Source organism: Hemicordylus capensis, chromosome 2, assembly GCF_027244095.1.
Source record: "Hemicordylus capensis ecotype Gifberg chromosome 2, rHemCap1.1.pri, whole genome shotgun sequence".
Taxonomy (NCBI): domain Eukaryota; kingdom Metazoa; phylum Chordata; class Lepidosauria; order Squamata; family Cordylidae; genus Hemicordylus; species Hemicordylus capensis.
Genome location: NC_069658.1, coordinates 243,339,186 through 243,357,009, shown reverse-complemented (window position 1 = coordinate 243,357,009; position 17,824 = coordinate 243,339,186). Strand labels below are relative to the sequence as shown.

Sequence of the window (17,824 nt, the reverse complement as noted above, 5' to 3'; positions counted from 1 at the left end):
GGGAAAGAAGGACTCCCAACTCTCTTTTTAGGTTCAAAGACCTTTTACTACCTTCGACTGAGAGGATGGTGGGTGGGAATTAGGGTACGTGGATACATGCATCATAGCATGCATCCCCCAGGCCTCACCCAACCTGCCAGCACACGAAAGTGGTTCAACATAGACAGGGGGACCTGGATTCAAATAGCTGTTCAGCTAGGAAGTTTACTGGGTGACCTTAGTCCTGTTGCCCTCTCTTGCTATAGCGTTGGGTCTCTAGATGTTATTGGACTCCAACTCCCATAATCCCTAGCCCCAGTGCCTTTGGTTGACAATTATGGGAGTTGAAGTCCAAGAACAGCTGGAGACCCAACATTGAGAATCTCTGCTCTAGCCTCCCTCAAAGACTACCTTGCTGCCAGTCTCTGAAGACAATACTGAGCTAGATGGACCAATGGTCTGATTCACTATATGGCAGCTTCCTATGTTCCTATGAGCCACTTAATGGTGCAGCAGGGAAGTAACTTGCTTAGTGAGCAAGAGGTTGCCTGTTTGAATCCCTGCTGGTATGTTTCCCAGACTATGGGAAGCACCTATATCAGGCAGCAGCAATACAGGAAGATTCTGAAAGGCATCATCTCATACTGCGTGGGAAAAAGCAATGGTAAACCACTCCTGTATTCTACCAAAGAAAACCACAGGGCTCTGTGGTTGCCAGGAGTCGCACAACTTTACCTTTACCTTTATGTTTCTATGAGGGACTGAAACAATTCTCTCTGGCCGTTTTCTCCACACCACACATCCTTTTGTAAGGCAAAGAAGGCAGAGATCTCAGAGGAGCCTGGAGATATCCCCAAGAGAGTCTTGCAAGGAGAATCCTGATTTCTGCCATAGAAAAAGCTATTTGGGTCCCCATTTGCAGCTGGCAGAAGAGCTGTTTAAAACAAAAACAGCCCGACTCCTTCACATTCACATACCATTGTGCACTTATTAAATTTCCTCACAAAGAGCCCTGCAACAACATCTCAAGAAGAATGGGAGCCCTGATGTATAAGACTGCGCTGAAAAGAACCAAGACGTTGTTCTGACAATTGAATTCTTACTCTAGGCTTTTCCTTATTCCTAAATCTAGGAAGAAAGGTCAATGCAAGACTCCCATATTATTACTATTCTGAAATTGGAATCTAAGGGGTTAAACCAAGGAAATCTGGATTCCCAGAAAGGCAACTTGCAAGCAAGGGCCCATGTTTCCTGCCCCGCCCCCTTTGAGAGAAAGTGGCCTTTGTCTTTCTCTGCTAGTGGGATCTGGTGAGTTCTAAGAGCCCCGCGGGGTAAAAGGGAGGAAAAGATTGCAGTGGAGAATTGACAAATGGGGGTGAGGGGATGGTGGCAGGTCTGTAGGGTGGAGATTCCCTCCCAGCCTGAAAGCACTGAGAAAGAAGAACAAGCAAAATATCTCTCTCGCACACATACACCCCTCACCCCTTGGGAAGAGGGTCTGTGCAGCTGATCTATCCCACATTTCTTCACAACACTCAGATCAGGGAGCTTTCCCCCTTCTCTGTACATAGCCACAGGGTCCCTTCTATTACCCCATATAACTTGGCAAAGAGGCCAAGTTACCCCTGCTGACTTGGGAAAGAGGCACCTTTTTAATGTGGTGATTCTCTTTCTTTAGCAGGGGGAGAGTAACTGGCCCTACCCACCCCCAGCAAAATATCTCCAGTGACTGTTGCTGGTGTCTATCTCATGTTTCTTTTTAGATTGTGAGCCCTTTGGGGACAGGGATCCATCTTATTTATTTATTAATTCTCTGTGTAAACTGCCCTGAGAAATTGAATCAATGAATGAATGAATATTCCCCGCCCCCCGACTCTGGGAACAGGGGAATGTGAGCTTAGGTCAGAAGTTCCCAACCTTAGGACCTCAGATGATGTTGGACTACAGCTCCCATCACCCCTAGCCACAATGTGAAGAGAGGTGGGAACTGTGGGGGTGGAAAGAGGGCGAAGCAGAGGCAGCCAGAGGGGGGTTCTTAGCAGGTGGGACATAGGAAGCTGCTTTATACCAAGTCAGACCCTTGATCCATCTAGCTCAGTATTGTCTACACAGACTGGCAGCGGCTTTTCCATGGTTACAGGCAGGAGTCTCTCAGCCCTATCCATAGGAATAGGGAGGGAAGATGCGACCAAGAGGTTCACGCAGATGAGACAGTAAATCTCTTCTGGAAAAGTTTGTATGGTTATGTGCAAAAAGACAAGAGTATCTCTTCCAAACAGCAATGGGACAAATTGTGGAAATGGACGTCGGATGTAACCCACCCACCCCGATTACCTGATGTGCCTTGAAATCCCCCACCCCTGAGTTACAGTACTACCTGCATATACTTCATAACCTTGTGGGTTTCCAAATCCTTGTGTGTAAATCTTTGTAGATATAGCATGTACAAACAACCACTTTGTCTATAATTGTGCTTTGGCAACGTACTGTATGCTTTGGTAGTTTGTTGGTTCAATAAAAAAATCTTGTCCTATTAAAAAAAAAAATCTTGTCCTATCCTGGGGATGCCAGGGAGGGAACTTGGAACTTTCTGCATCCAAGCACACAGATGCTATTCCTAGAGCGGCCCCATCCACTAAGGCAGGCCTGCTCAACTTTGCCCCACTCCCAGCTGTTTTTGGACTACAACTCCCATAATCCCCAGCCACAGTGGCCAGGGATTATGGGAACTGTAGGCCAACATATGCAGCAGGGCTGAAGTTGAGCAGCCCAGCTCTATTAGATGGGTTTTTGACCTGATCCAGTAAGCTTTTACGTCAGTATGAAAGATGCTTCATGGTATGAGCATCCACCAAATGAAGGCTTTGGTTGTGGCCCTTTGGGAAACTTCCCTTTCACTAATATCTGTTTTTAATTTGACTCATGGCATTTTCCTGTCTTTCCTACAGGGAGAGGACCCAATCACTAGCTGGTATCTGATAGTAAAATACTTTTTTGATTGGGAAATGTATTCGTGAACGTCTTGCTTGGATCTGCGGGACTTAGAGGCTTCACCAGTGTAAGTAGTCTTTTGCTTTAAGAAAGAATCTGGTAGAAGGACAAGGAGATCTGTCCTACTGAAGGCTGCCTTTGAGGGCAGGTTAAAGATGGGAGAGGAAGACTTTGCTGGCCCTGAGGCCTTTGAGACTGGGAGCACTGGGGAATTCTGGGAAAGGACTGTGCAGAAGATCCTGGGTGAAGACAGCCTCACGTCAGACGTACAGCGCCAGCGCTTCAGGCAGTTCCGCTACCAGGAGGCCGAGGGACCGAGAGGGGTTTGCAACCGACTCCGTGACCTTTGCCATCAGTGGCTGAAACCAGAACAAAGTGCAAAAAGTCAGATGCTGGACCTGGTGATCCTGGAACAGTTTCTGGCCATCCTGCCCCCGGAGATGGTGAGCTGGGTCAGAGAATGTGGACCGGAGACCAGTTCCCAGGCAGTGGCCCTGGCGGAAGTTTTTCTGTTGAGTCAGAGAGAGGACAAGAAGCAGGGAGAGCAGGAGGTGAGAATCTTTCTTTCTGTTCGTTCCAACGGGCTGAGAATATATCCAAGGATGTTGTAAAAATCCCTACCAGTTGGGCACTTTTAAAAAGTAGAAAATATCCGAAGAGGAGGTGTCCCAAACCACCACTGCCAACCAGGTTTTTTTGCCTATACATATCATTCCTTTTCCTCATTCCCTTATTGGGGATCTGCACTGCTTTTTCAGGTGCTGGGGCCATTGACAGAAGCAGCGACTGATTTCCACGAGGCAGCGACTGTTCCCTTGGACACCAGAGAGAGGCCGCTCTTCAGGTGGATTGTGCAGGAAGGTGACCGAGGTGGGTAAAGATTGATCTCCCTCTCTTGAATATGTCTGCAGTGGGTTCCCCGGTGTTATATGGGTCGAAATGACAAGGAAACAGATTTAGGATAGACCAGGACTGCTCATCTTTGACCGTCCTGCAGATGTTGGCCTACCTTCCATAATCCCTGGCTATTGGACACTGAGGCTGGGGATTATGGGAGTTGTAGTCCAACAGCAGTTGGAGGGCCAAAGTTGAGCAGGCCTGGGATAGACCTTAGGAAAAACTTAGGAACATAGGAAGCTGCTATATACTGAGTCAGCTCATTGGTGCAGCTAGCTCGGTATTGTCTACCCAGGCTGGCAGCGGCTTCTCCAAGGTTGTAGGCAGGAGTCTCTCTCAGCCCTGTGTGGGAGATGCCGCTAGGGAGGGAACTTGGAACCTTCGGCATGCAGATGCTCTTCCCAGAGGAGCCCCATCCCCTAAGGGGGAATATCTAACAATGCTCGCCCATGTAGTCTCCCATTCACATGCAAACCAGGGCAGACCTTGCTTAGCAAAGGGGACAATTCATGCTTGTTAACACAAGACCAGCTGTTCCCCCAACTTCTTAACAGCTGTTTGAAGTGGATCAGTCTGCCTCCTGCAGTGGTGGGCTCTCCTTGGCTGGCAGTTTTCAAACAGGAATGTAGGAAGCTGCCTTATACTGAGTCAGACCATTGGTCTGACTTGTCCTCACCAATTGGCAGCAGCTCCCTTAAGGTTTCAGGAAGCCCTATCCAGCCCTATCTTGAGATGCCAGGAATTGAAGCTGGGACCTTCTGCATGCAAAGCTGGGGCTCCACTACTGAGCTACAGCACCAACCCCATCAGGGGAGGCTGGGCAGGCATCTGTCTGGGATGCCGTAGCAGTTTTCTGCACTGAGCAGGGGGCTGGACTAGAAGACCTCTTAGGGTCCCTTCCAGCTATAAAAGTATGTGTTCTTTCTAAGGGAGACCCTCATCTCCAGCCTCTTGCATGCTCAGCAATGTGTTGTATCTAAATCAGTACTCAGGGAATGGACATTATAAATAGGAAATGTGTATAAAGACTAAAAGTCACCTTAAGTGGCGCAGCGGGGAAATGCTTGACTAACGAGCAGAAGGTTGCCAGTTCGAATCCCCGCTGGTATGTTTCCCAGACTATGGGAAACCCCTATATTGGGCAGCAGCGATATAGGAAGATGCTGAAAGGCATCATCTCAGACTGCGTGGGAGATGGCAATGGTACACCCTTCCTGTATTCCACCAAAGAAAACCACAGGGCTCTGTGGGCGCCAGGAGTCGAAATCGACTTGACGGCACACTTTGCCTTTATAAAGACTAAAACTTGGCTTCATCACAACTTGGTCTCCGTTACAGGTGGTGGAATGACACTCACACTCTGCACTCGATCGTCTCCTCTTTGTGACAGTGTGGCAACGTCTTCTGTGCAGCCAGATCAGGTAGGGGCGTGATCACCGAGGAGACGGGCAGGGAGGCTGGGGTGCATCTGTGCAGCTCCAGGCTTCATCCAAAACAATCCATCTCTTTCGTTAAGTTCTTTCATAGGTGGTATTTGACCTCTTCTAGATTATCCCACATTAATAAGAGTTTGTCCCCATTATGCTGGAATGGCTGTGGAAATAGAGGAACATCCTTCTATTTATGGTGGTTCTCGTCCCAGTATTTTCTGCTTTTGGACAGAGGTATTTTTAGAAATGGGTAAAATTACACAACAGAGGTTAGATATGAGACCAGAGTTGGCTTTATTAAATGTATTTTCAGGAGCTAATTTGGCATTATTGTCTAAGGATCTTATAGATTTTTATGTTAACTGCGGCTAGATTATCCATTGCACAATACTGGAAGCATAAAACCATGTCTTGAGACTGGTGTGGTGTAGTGGTTAGAGTACTGGACTAGGACCGGGGAGACCCAAGTTCAAATCCCCCTTCGGCCATGAAACTTGCTGGGTGACTCTGGGCCAGTCACTTCTTTCTCAGCCTAGCCTACTTCACAGGGTTGTTGTGAGGAGAAACTCAAGTATGTAGTACACCACTCTGGGCTCCTTGGAGGAAGATCGGGATATAAAATGTAAAATAATAATAAATAATAATAATGTCTTTGACATCTTGGTATCAGCCTATGTGGCAAATTGACCCATATTATTCGTCTTTGAGCAGGTCAAGGTCAGAGACGAAAGTCTGGGGCGGTGTACAAATTTGATAAATAAATAAATAATTATAATGGTTTTTCCCATGATATAATCAGATTTTATTTAGTTCACAAATCAAGATAATTTTAGTCATTCGCCTCCATCTAATTATTTACATATCTGGAAGGATGGTTAATGGATGTCATTATGTATCAGTTTTACTGATTTAGAAATCAGTTTTACTGATTTAGTTTAGAAAAAAGACGACTGCGGGGAGACATGCTAGAGGTCTATAAGCCCATGCATGGTGTGGAGAAAGTGGAGAGAGAGAGATTCTTTTCCCACTCACACAACACTAGAACCAGGGGTCACTCCATGAAATTGATTGCCAGGAGGTCTAGGACCCACAAACGGAGGTACTTTTTCACACAACGCGTGATCCACTTGTGGAACTCTCTGCCACAGGATGTGGTGACTGCCAACAACCTGGATGGCTTTAAGAGGGGTTTGGATGACTTCATGGAGGAGAGGTCTATCAGTGGCTACTAGTCGGAGGGCTGTGGGCCACCTCCAGCCTCAAAGGCAGGATGCCTCTGAGTACCAGTTGCAGGGGAGTAACAGCAGGAGAGAGGGCATGCCCTCAACTCCTGTCTGTGGCTTCCAGCGGCATCTGGTGGGCCACTGTGCGAAACAGGATGCTGGACTAGATGGGCCTTGGGCCTGATCCAGCAGGGCTGTTCTTATGTTCTTACTATTCATGTTTATGTACTGTCTTATTAAAAAAAAAATTCTTTTTTTTTTAATTGGAGGGTGTTATACTCGCTTACAGGATCCCCAAGAGTGCATTTAAAAGCCCTGCCCCATACACGATGCATGCTTAAGCCCCACTCCCACTCTCTAGGCTTCCAGTGTTTGACCGAAGAGACGCAGAGGCAGGGAGCAAAGGGATATGGGGAAGTCTGTGCAGCTCAGAGTTTGCTTGTTCTCCGGCTCTCTTTCTTCAAGACCTCTGTTTAAGAGCCTGGCTGGCCAAGAAGAGACAGAGGGACATGGAGAGCGAACTCGTACTAAGTCAGATCATTGTCTCCTCTAGCTCAGTCATTGTCTGCACTGGCTGGCAGCGGCTCTCCAAAGCTTCAGGTAGGAGCCTCGCCCAGCCCTACCTGGAGATGCTACCAGGGATTGAACCTGTGAGCTTCTGCATGCCAAGGAGATGCTCTTCCACTGAGCGATGGCCCCATCCCCGACACATGCGGTACTCCTGCAGACATGGCGCTTGTGATTCAGACACTGGGGTGCCCCAGCATTCCACATCACGGGAGGACCTCTGTGAATGCCATGGAGAGCAGGGAGGGCGGGGTTTCTGAGTGTGTCGGCCCAGCAACAGGACTTCTAAAGACACTCTTGGGGATTCTGTACACAGGTGTATACCTGCCTTTTACTGAGTCAGACCCTTGGTCCATCTAGCTCAGGGTTGTCTGCTCTGACTGGCAGTGGCTCTCCAGGGTTTTAGGCAGGGGTCTTTCCCAACCCTGTCCAGAGATGCTGCCAGATTAAATCTGGGACCTACTACCAGCAGAGAGGATGATCTTAACCTGAGCTTCACCCCCCATCCCCTTACAGGATAGCACCTCCACTTTATAAAATGCCTGAACAGGGCTACAGTCCCCGCTGAATACGATGAAAAAGAGGGATATTAGGAACATAGGATGCTGCCATATATTGAGTCAGACCATAGGTCCATCTAGCTCAGTATTGTCTACACAGACAGGCAGCGGCTTCTCCAAGGTTGCAGGCAGGAATCTCTCTCAGCCCTATCTGGAGATGCCAGGGAGGGAACTTGGAACCTTCTGCTCTTCCCAGAGCGGCTCCATCCCCTGAGGGGAATCTCTTCCAGTGCTCACACTTCTAGTTGCCCATTCATATGCAACCAGGGCAGACCCTGCTTAGCTAAGGGGACAAGTCGTGCTTGCTACCACAAGACCAGCTCTCCTCTCCAATATTGCTGGGAGTAATCGGTGTACTTTTGCTGCCTCCCTTCCACATTTCTGGATGACCTCCCTAAGCAGTCTTATGTAGATGTTAACCACCATGGGAAACCAAACAGGACTGTGGATGCCGCTCGCAAATGTACCATATGAATGGCAGCACCCAACAATTTCATGATAACTTTTTCCGATTGGCCGTAGAAGGGGGGGAGGGACCTGTTATGTGATCTGTTGGGATGAAATGTTTTTCTTTCAGGATCTGTTGACCTTTGAGGAGGTGGCTGTGTATTTCACCGAGGACGAGTGGGATCTACTGGATGCAGGCCAAAGGGCCCTGCATACGGAAGTCATGGTGGAGAACTGTGGGAATCTGGCCTCTCTCGGTAAGGCTTCCTCTTTCTTTTTGGTTTGTAGATGCTAAAGATAGAAATGCCTGTTGGTTGCTTGCTTGCAAGCACCTGACTAGTACCCTCATCTTTTGGCTATTATTTTGGCGGGCAGGATTGTGAAATCTCTTCACTGGGAGACTGAGGCCTTAGCTGGTGGTCCTGTATCAGAACCTCGGGATATGGTCTCAGACATGGAGATTGGAGACTTCTTTCTGGCCCCCCACTGGAGGGAGAAAGATGCTTTTCTAGAGTGCATCCTTCTAGACTTCCTGTGCTGAGCTATGTGCTTGAGCCATTTGAACAATCAGTGGCCACATTCTGGCACTGGTGTTTCCATATCCAAAGGCACTTCCTACACACCCAATCATATGGAAACAGGTGACGTGCAACAATAGGAACATAGGAAACTGCCACCTACTGAGTCAGACCATTGGTCTATCTAGCTCAGTATTGTCTTCACAGACTGGCAGCGGCTTCTCCAAGGTTGCAGGCAGGAATCTCTCTCAGCCCTATCTTGGAGAAGCCAGGGAGGGAACTTGAAACCTTCTGCTCTTCCCAGAGCGGCTCCATCCCCTGAGGGGAATATCTTGCAGTGCTCACACATCAAGTCTCCCATTCATAAGCAACCAGGGCAGACCCTGCTTAGCTATGGGGACAAGTCATGCTTGCTACCACAAGACCAGCTCTCCTCTCCTTCTCAAACAGTGTTTGAGAAGAATGGATGGGGGCTAAAAAGATTATGTAGTGAATTTTCTTTATTAAGGCCCAAGACAGCTGGCAGGAGGAATAGGCAGAACCATGTTATGGGTGAACAAAGGAAGCTGTTGGACTGGCATCAGTGTCCTAAATTCTCAGGTAGAGGTCTTTCCTGGCCTTGTATGTATCTGTTATCTTTTTACCAGTGATGCCTGTGATCAGACTTGTGACCTTCTGCATGCTGTGTTCTGCATGCAGTGTTCTACTATCTGTAGCCTGCATCTTATTATTGTGAGTGATCAAGAGTGAGCTGGTAAAGGGAAATCAAAAATGGTATTTTAAAATGTTGTAAATTGCCTCGGAAGTCTGAAAATTAAACCAAGGATCTACATTTATGTATTTGAAATATGTATATTCTAGTCCTCCAGTATAGTGCTGTTTGGGCAGTTCACAAGAATAATGAATCACAATAAACAATGTAAAAATAAAAGGAAACAGGCAGCAGAGCATTATAACATTGGACTGAAAATTAGAAACGGGAAGGAAAAAGAGAGAAGGGAAGCCCCAAAGTTCTGAATAAGGTGGTATTCCTCCCCATCTCTAACAACTTTGAAAAAGTATCTAAAGACTTAACTCTTCGCCCAAGCTTTTTAATTTGACTGTAGTTTTAAATTGTTTTAAGGTTTTTATTCTCTGTGTTTTAACTTGTTTTATATTGTTGTAAACTGCCCAGAGATGGAAGTTTGGGGTGGTGAACAAGTTTGATAAAGAAATAAAACAATAGCTTTATTTTGTGCGGCCTGACACGTTTCGAGCAGATGCTCTTCTTCAGAGGCAACATTAACTGGAAATATTTTACTTGCATATATCCTTATTTTCTTTCTGGGAATTATATCCTGCACCACCTGTCCTCCTTCCCTCTTTTTTCTTCCTGGTTTTCTGGCACTGAATCATCCCCCCCCGCCCCCCTGCTTTCCCCTAAAAACTGGAACCCCAATTAAAACCAAATCTAAAACCCAGCAGATACAGACAGTAGAAAAACATCCAATGTTAATAACATCTAAAACATTGAATGCATCTAATACACAGCCAAAAAAAAGGTCTAATGCACCTAATACATGAACTGTGAAAGAGATTTAATTTTAAATGTCTTTTTCACCATTCGCCACCATGACCTCAAGGCAGCTAATGTTGGGAGTTTGAGGGAATTGTAGATTACTATTTTGCCACTGAAGAAGACTCAACATAGTTAAAACACATCTGGCAAAAGCATGAGGCAGATCAGCAGATGTTGGCAAAATGTTGATAGAATCTTTCATCTTTCAATTAAAATGGCACACTGTGACCTCATGAGAACACCTGTCTACACTTCTCGCATCTTATTGGCACCCTGACATTTTGGAAATGAACTATTAGATTCTATCCTTCTAGTTGGATACTCGGAGACTATTTCAATGATTACCTTTTACAGATTTTATTGAGATGTTTAGATCTATATTTTCTAATTGATTTAGATTTATTTAACACAGGCAGTTTTTCATCTACCGTATTTTACGGACTATAAGACGCTACGGGCTATAAGACGCACCTTAATTTTAATCCAGTTTTTCAGAGTTTTAACATATTAAACTGTTAAAACATATAAGACGCTCCTGAATTTTGGCGGATATTTTTCAAGGAAAAAAGTGAGTCTTATAGTCCATAAAATACGGTACATGGTTTTATGACTATTATATGAAAATATTAGTACACAATATTTGGACTCCCTCTTGATGCGTTGACATAGGGTTGGATCCATAGAGGGTCGTCTTTTCTTTGGGGAGTTTGTTAAACTGCTGGGGATCCAAAGCCCCCTGCCCCATACCAGCTTTCAGTCAAGCATCAAGCACTGGAGACAGTGTTCCCTATAAGAGGGAATCCCAGATGTTAACTATAGCTCCCAGAATCCTTAGCTGCAGTGGACTTTGGCTGAGGATTCTGGGAGTTGTAGTCAAGAACATTTGGGATTTTCAGGGAACACTGATTGGAGACTAATACGCTGTCCAGGATGTGCCTTCCTTCTCAGCCTTTCCTTTTTTGCAGTTCATAGGATTAATGCCTTGATGTGGACTCCATTTCTCTCTAGCTTGACAGGAAGGTAGGAAGCTGCCTTCCTACTGAGGAAGGCCATTGGTCCACCGAGGCCATTGGTCCACTTCCTTCCTACTGAGGAAGGCCATTGGTCCACCAAGCTCAGTATTGTCCACAGTGACTGGCAGCGACTCTCCAGGGTTTTGGACAGGCATCTTTCTAACCCTGCCTAGAGATATCAGGGATTGAACCTGGGGCCTTCTGCATACCAAGCAGATGCTTTACCACTGAGCTACGGTCACCAAGTTATAGTCCTAATACTATCCCTATTCAGCTGTTATCTTGAACATTCATACAATGAGTGTGCAGTATACACAGGCACAGGTCTGCACACAGGTACAATTATTCACACATCTATCTATCTATCTATTTAATTTGTACATTGCCCCAAATGTTCATCTCTCAGTGGTTAACAATAGCATAAAACAAGTTTAAAAACCTATACAAAAACTTAAAACAATTTAACAATTTAAAAATAAACCAGAAATTAAAACCTAAAAAAATTAGGAAGCTGAGAAAGCTTGGGTGAAAAGATGGGTTTTCAGGTGTTTTTTGAAAATTGCCAGAGATGGGGAGGATCGTATCTTAGCAGGGAGCACATTCCACAGTCTCGGGGTAGCAACTGAGAAGGCCCGTCTCTGTGTAGCCACCAAACGAGTTGGCGGTAACTGGAGACAGACCTCCTCAGTTGACCTCAATGGGCAGTGGGGCTCGTAGTGAAGAAGACGCTCTCTTAAATACCCAGGGCCTAAGCTGTTTAGGGCTTTATCCTCTATAATAAAAGCCTTGGTGTCCGTCCGTGGACACCAAGGCGTGTGTTCGTGCCTCCCTGGCCTGTACTGGGCATGCGCGAAGCGCATGCCCAGAACAGTGCAAGGGAGACACGACCGGCGGCCATCTTGGGCGGCCAGAAGCGGCCGCCCCGAAAAGGCCAGGTGTGCGGCGGCGGGGGAAACTGGCCAAGGCGGCGGCAGAGCCGCCGCCTCGGCCAAAAAAGACGGAGCAGAGGCCAGCGGCGGCACGGAGGCCGGCGGCGGCCGGTGGCACAGAGCCGACCGTGAATGGCCCGGCCTGGCCGCGGAGGCCGGCAGCGGCGCCCCCAGAGTCCGCCCGGCTGCTGAATGAGGGGGGAAAAGGCGGCGGGGGAAGCCGGCCAAGGCTCCGCCACTGCGCTGGAGCCGGGAGGGAGAATTTGGGGCCTGAAGCCGGGCGGGGGGAGAAGCGGCGGGGAAAGCCGGCCGAGGCCTGGCGGCGACAGAGCCGGGCGGGAGGGCGAATATGGGCCCCTTCCCTTCCTAGCGCCCGTTATTCAACGGGCTAAAATTAACTTGTAAGTTATAACTAGCACTTTGTATTTTGTCCGGAAACCTATTGGCAGCCAGTGTAGCTCCATCAGTAAAGGAGTAACGTGGTCTCTCTGAGATGACCCAGAAACCAACCTGGCTGCCACATTCTGAACCAACTGAAGTTTCTGGACTACTTACAAATGCAGCCCCATGTAGAGTGCATGATAGAAGTCAAGTCAAGTATGTTGAACACAGATGCAGTAGTATACTTCCTATCGGTACCATGCCTTTGAGGGGCTTGTACCCAGGTTTGCTTTTTAAATGAATACAGGCACAGGAGAACCCCATTGTTTGTGGAACCGCTATTTGCAGTTCTGTGGATCCATGGGTGTAAAAAAGACACCCAGCCACAATATCCATGGATACAAAAGGGTTAAAAACTCGTGGATCCTAGAGGGCTGGAAATGACCACAGAGGTAATTTCCAGCTTCCATTTTGTGGCTCATTTCATTTTTAAAAATGGGGAAAGTGGCGATTTCCCCCATTTGGGAGTATTTGGGGAGCATGGCTGAACACCTATTGGCCTGCAGAGCACAGTAGGGCACTTTATTTGGCCCATTTTTGCTCTCCCCCACTTCATTTTTACTGTGATGTTACATGTCTAGGAACCTAACCTCTATAAACCCAATGACTCCATTATTCAGTATCTGCAGTTTCACTATCCACGGCACACACCCCGCCGGAACAGAACCCTTGCGAATAACGGGGTTCTCCTATACAGTCATTCACAAGGAAACATGAGCCTTTTGGATGGGGCGGTACATAAATGTAATAAATAAATAATAGACATGTACAAGTGTACAGACATCTGTACACTTGTACAACATAACGTCTGAATAGAGCTACTGAAAATCATAGAATTTGAGAACTGGAAGGGACCTTGGAGATCTTCTAGAAGAGCTGCCTGCTCAGTGCAGGCATCTGCGACAGCATCCCTACATGATCAAGCCATTCTGCAGCTTAGGAGAGGGAAAGAAAATAAAGCCCTGTCCATTTACTGTGGGGCCCAGCTGCCCCCTGCTTCCTTCCTTCTTGAATTACAGAAACAGCCAGCTCCTTGGCATGGGAAGATGGTGAACAAGACTCTTCCAGTAGCTTCCTTGTGACAGCGATTCACTCTGATTTTCCCCAGTTGACTCTTCTCCCCCTCCACTTTAAAAAATGTTTCTTAACCCTTTTCTCCTTTATTTCAGCAGGTGACATGTGGGAGAGTAAGAATGAGAGGGAACCATACAAGGTGTCATGGGAAAGACCTGGATATAAAGAGGAAGGGCAGCAGAGAATGGAGCCTGGAGAACAGAAGCAGATGACACAAAAGCCTGTTGGGTTTCGGCCTGGTGGCTTCCATGAAATCTCAATCCAAGGACAAATTGACAAAGAAAAGAACAAGTGTCCTGTGTGTGGGAAAAACTTCAGTAGTAAATCAAGCCTTAATGTTCATTGGAAAATCCATACAGGGGAGAAACCATTTAAATGCTTGGAGTGTGGGAAGAGCTTTTGTCAGAAGGAGAAACTTATTAGGCATGAAAGAATCCATACAGGGGAGAAACCATACAGTTGCTTAGAGTGTGGGAAGTGTTTCATTCAGAAAATAGACCTTACTTCCCATCAAAGAATCCACACAGGAGAGAAGCCGTATCAATGCTTGGTGTGCGGAAAGAGTTTCAGGCAGAGTGCACACCTTATTTCACATCAGAAAATTCATACTGGGGAGAAACCATATCAATGCTTGGAGTGTGGGAAGACCTTCAGTTTTAGCCACAGCCTTACATTGCATCAAAGAGTCCACACAGGCGAGAAACCTTACAAATGTTTAGAATGTGGAAAGACCTTCCGCCAGACTGCAAGCCTCAGTTCACACCAAAGAATCCACACGGGGGAGAAGCCGTATGAATGTTTGGAGTGTGGAAAGAACTTCAGTCGAAACTCACACCTAATTAGACATCGAAGAATGCATACAGGCGAGAAACCATATAAATGCTGGGAGTGTGGAAAGTGCTTTAGTCGGAGTACACACCTTAGTTCACATCAAAGAATCCACACTGGGGAGAAACCGTATAAATGCTGGGACTGTGGAAAGAGCTTCCGTAAGGACTCAAACCTAACTTCACATCAAAAAATCCACACAAGGGAGAAGCAGTATGAGTGGTTGGACTGTAGTGTACACTTTTCTGATAAATCAGTCCTTGAAAAACATCAGGACTCTTACACGGAAGGTAAACCTTAAAGGTCTGGAATGAGAAAAGTTGGGTCCACTAAAGAAAGAAGCTGCGCAAGCACTCAAAAGTGTTGCACAAACTTCTGTGCTAGATCAAGCCTTAATGCGTGACAAAGAATTCACTCAGTGGAGAATCCTCGAAATGTGGAAAGCAGTTGAAGTGGAGCACATATTTACTTCATATCAAAGGATTTACACTCCTGTTGAAACATTGGTCAGAAAAAACTGTAGGGCAATCAGAAAAAGAGAATCCAAACAGAAGGGAAAATGTATAATTCCTCAGAATGTGGCAGAAACATCTTTTTGCATATGAATTATTGCAAACGAGTACAAGAAGGCTTGTGAAGGAAATTTTGAGTTGAAGTCAACCTCTTACAAGATATCAGAGCAGTCTTGTGAATGGGCACACATCTAGGTCATCAGTGGCAAAGTAATATTTGTGTTCCAGTGATGCCCCACTACCCCAGGGATAGATCGTGCATTGCAAAAGAGGAAAAACATTTATAAATATCTGGACTGCCTTCTTTAAAACTCTGCATTCTCTTCACTTTTGCAGAACGAAACCCATTTTGAAAGAACCTGTAATAATGAAAGCACTGAAGACGGAGGGCAAAAGCACTTCTCAGATAAAAACCAAAGGCGAGGAAGGCAGTGCCAATGCTCTGGCAAGAAATAGCTATAAATTGAAAACACACGTTGGGCTATTCAGTTAATGTAGAGCAAATCGTAGCCTACAAGGAACTCCTCCAGTTCTAGCTCTTCCGGTCACCTTTGCAATCCAGAACATTCAGAGCTTCTGCATTCCCAACAGATGACTGTTCAGCCTCTGCTTAAAGACTTCCAGCAAGGGAGAGCCCAGCACCATTACCCGCCAGGGAGCTGGTTGAACGGCTCTTACCATTAAGGAGTTTCTCCGAATTTTCAGCCCAAATCTGCCGCCCTGTAACTTAAGCCCATTAGATCTAGTCCAGCTGTCTGGGACAGCAGAGAGCAGTTCTTTTTCCTGTGTGACAACTTTTCAGGTATTTGAAGAGTAAGGGTGTGCACGTACTGCGGTTCAAGCACTGGTACAGTGCAGGGAGCTGGAGCTTCAAGAGAGAGGAGAGCAGGTCCTTACCTCCACCCTGCTGCCCCGTGCAGCTTCCTACTAGGGCGGTGCTCGGCCCAAGTACCCCCGTGCGGCGCCGGCGTGCACATGTCCACGCATGTGTGTGGCCAGCAACACCTGACCATGCAAATGGTGCCCGCGCATGCGTGGATGCCATGTGTATGCTGGTGCTGAGCGGGGGTACTTGAGCCGAGCGCCACCCCAACAGGCAGCTGCACGGGGCAGCAGAGAGCGGGTAAGGACCTGCTCTCCTCTCAATTAAAGCTCCCATTCTCCACGCCAAACCGGTGCTCAAACCGCAGTTCATGCACACCCCTGTGGAAGAGTGCCACGACCCCCTCCCACACCTTACTATTCTCCTTTCTAGGCAAAAGCTACCCAGTTTGTGAGATCTACCCTCATCGTTTTGCTGAACATTTGGTTTCAAGAAACGATAAGCAAGGGAATTTCCCTTCCAACAATCATTTTGCATTTTGTTTCCCTCTGTTGGCCAAGCGATTACTCTGAGCAGCTTTAAGCTGCTTCTTGCTGAAAAAACGAGCCTTGGCAAATTTCCTTTAGTTCTAGAAGCCAGCCCAAATTTTAGAGAGCCAGACAACGGCTGCTTGACGAAATTACTGAACTTAGTGATGGACAATGTGGAAGGGGAGGGTAAGGGGGCTTCTCTTTATCCACTTTGCGAGTAACATACTTAGAGCAGGATTAGGGTTGCCTGGGACATATAAAGATTTTATTAACTCTAAGAACATATGAAAAGCCCTGCTGGATCAGGCCATCTAGCCCAGCATCCTGCCTCACACAATGGCCAACCAGGTCCTCTGGGAAGCCTGCAAGTGGGGGAAAGAGGGCAACTCTGCCTCTGGATATCCTAGCCTAGGCATCTCAGTTATATTTCTAGGTGCAATGGCAGGTCCCTGGTGCCTGGGACTTGTCAAGTCCTCCCATAAGCGTTTGGACTATCTAATTTTGCCATCTCTGGAGGATAGCATACTGATGCCATTTTCTTGTCGCATGCTCCCTACATTCCTGAACAGGGAGAAGTTCCAGGAACTATGCTGCAAGGTTTAGTTTCTTTGGGTTTAGTTTCACACTCCCTCTCGCATAACATTAGATCTGGGGGTCATCATCCCATGAAACTGATTGCCAAGAAATTTAGTACCCACAAAAGGAAATACACAAAATAAACCTATGGAATTCCCTGCCACAAGATGTGGTGATGGCCAACAGCCTAGATGGCATTAAAAGGGACTTAGGCAAATTCATAGAGGACAGGTCTATTCATGGCTACTAGTCTTTTGGCCAGCCTCAGAGGCAAGATGCTTCTAAATACCAGTTGCAGGGGAACAGCAGCAGGAAAGAGGGCATGCCCTCACTTGTTGCTTCTCAGAGGCAACTGGTGGGCTACTGTGTGAAACAGGATGCTGGACTAGATAGGTCTTGGGCCTGATCCAGCGGGGCTGTTCTTGTGTTCTTATGACTTTCACATTATTGTGATCTCTCTCTGTTTATGGTGGAGGAGAGAGCAGATAGGCATCCTGACAACGGGGCATGCTTTGGCTTATGCAAACACTTATTTTAGCTTTCCAGGACCACTGAGGGAGCATCTTCAGCTTGCTTCAAAGCAGGGGGTTGGACTAGATGCAGGGATTCTCAACGTTGGGTCCCCAGATCTTATTGGACTTCAACTCCCATAATCCCCAGCCCCAGTGGCCTTTAGTTGGGGATTATGGGAGCTGAAGTCCAATAACATCTGGGGACCCAACGTTGAGAATCCCTGGACTAGAGGACCTCTGAGGTTCCTTCCAACTCAACTATTCTGCGATAACCATGGATCCATTTGCACCCAAGCAATGATAGGAGAGGTCTCCTGGCATTGATCCCTCTCCTTGGGATCAAGGAGGTCACTGCTGCCCATTCCATTGTCTTTGCCCCCTGAGCTCAATCTGCTTTGATGGTGAGGGAGATGGTG

The 17,824-nt window shown here is 46.9% G+C and overlaps 1 protein-coding gene across 1 annotated transcript in view; it reads left to right on the top strand.

The window, feature by feature from the left end:
* Window positions 1-16,028, top strand: part of LOC128343906 (uncharacterized) — a 29,992-nt gene extending 13,964 nt beyond the window's left edge. The window contains exons 6-10 of the mRNA XM_053293336.1: window positions 3,046-3,521; window positions 3,729-3,840; window positions 5,206-5,288; window positions 8,225-8,351; window positions 13,723-16,028. Of these exons, the coding sequence (XP_053149311.1) occupies window positions 3,046-3,521; window positions 3,729-3,840; window positions 5,206-5,288; window positions 8,225-8,351; window positions 13,723-14,756 (1,832 nt within the window). The 3' untranslated portion in view covers window positions 14,757-16,028. The remainder of the gene's footprint in view (window positions 1-3,045; window positions 3,522-3,728; window positions 3,841-5,205; window positions 5,289-8,224; window positions 8,352-13,722) is intronic.
* Window positions 16,029-17,824: the final 1,796 nt, after the last annotated feature.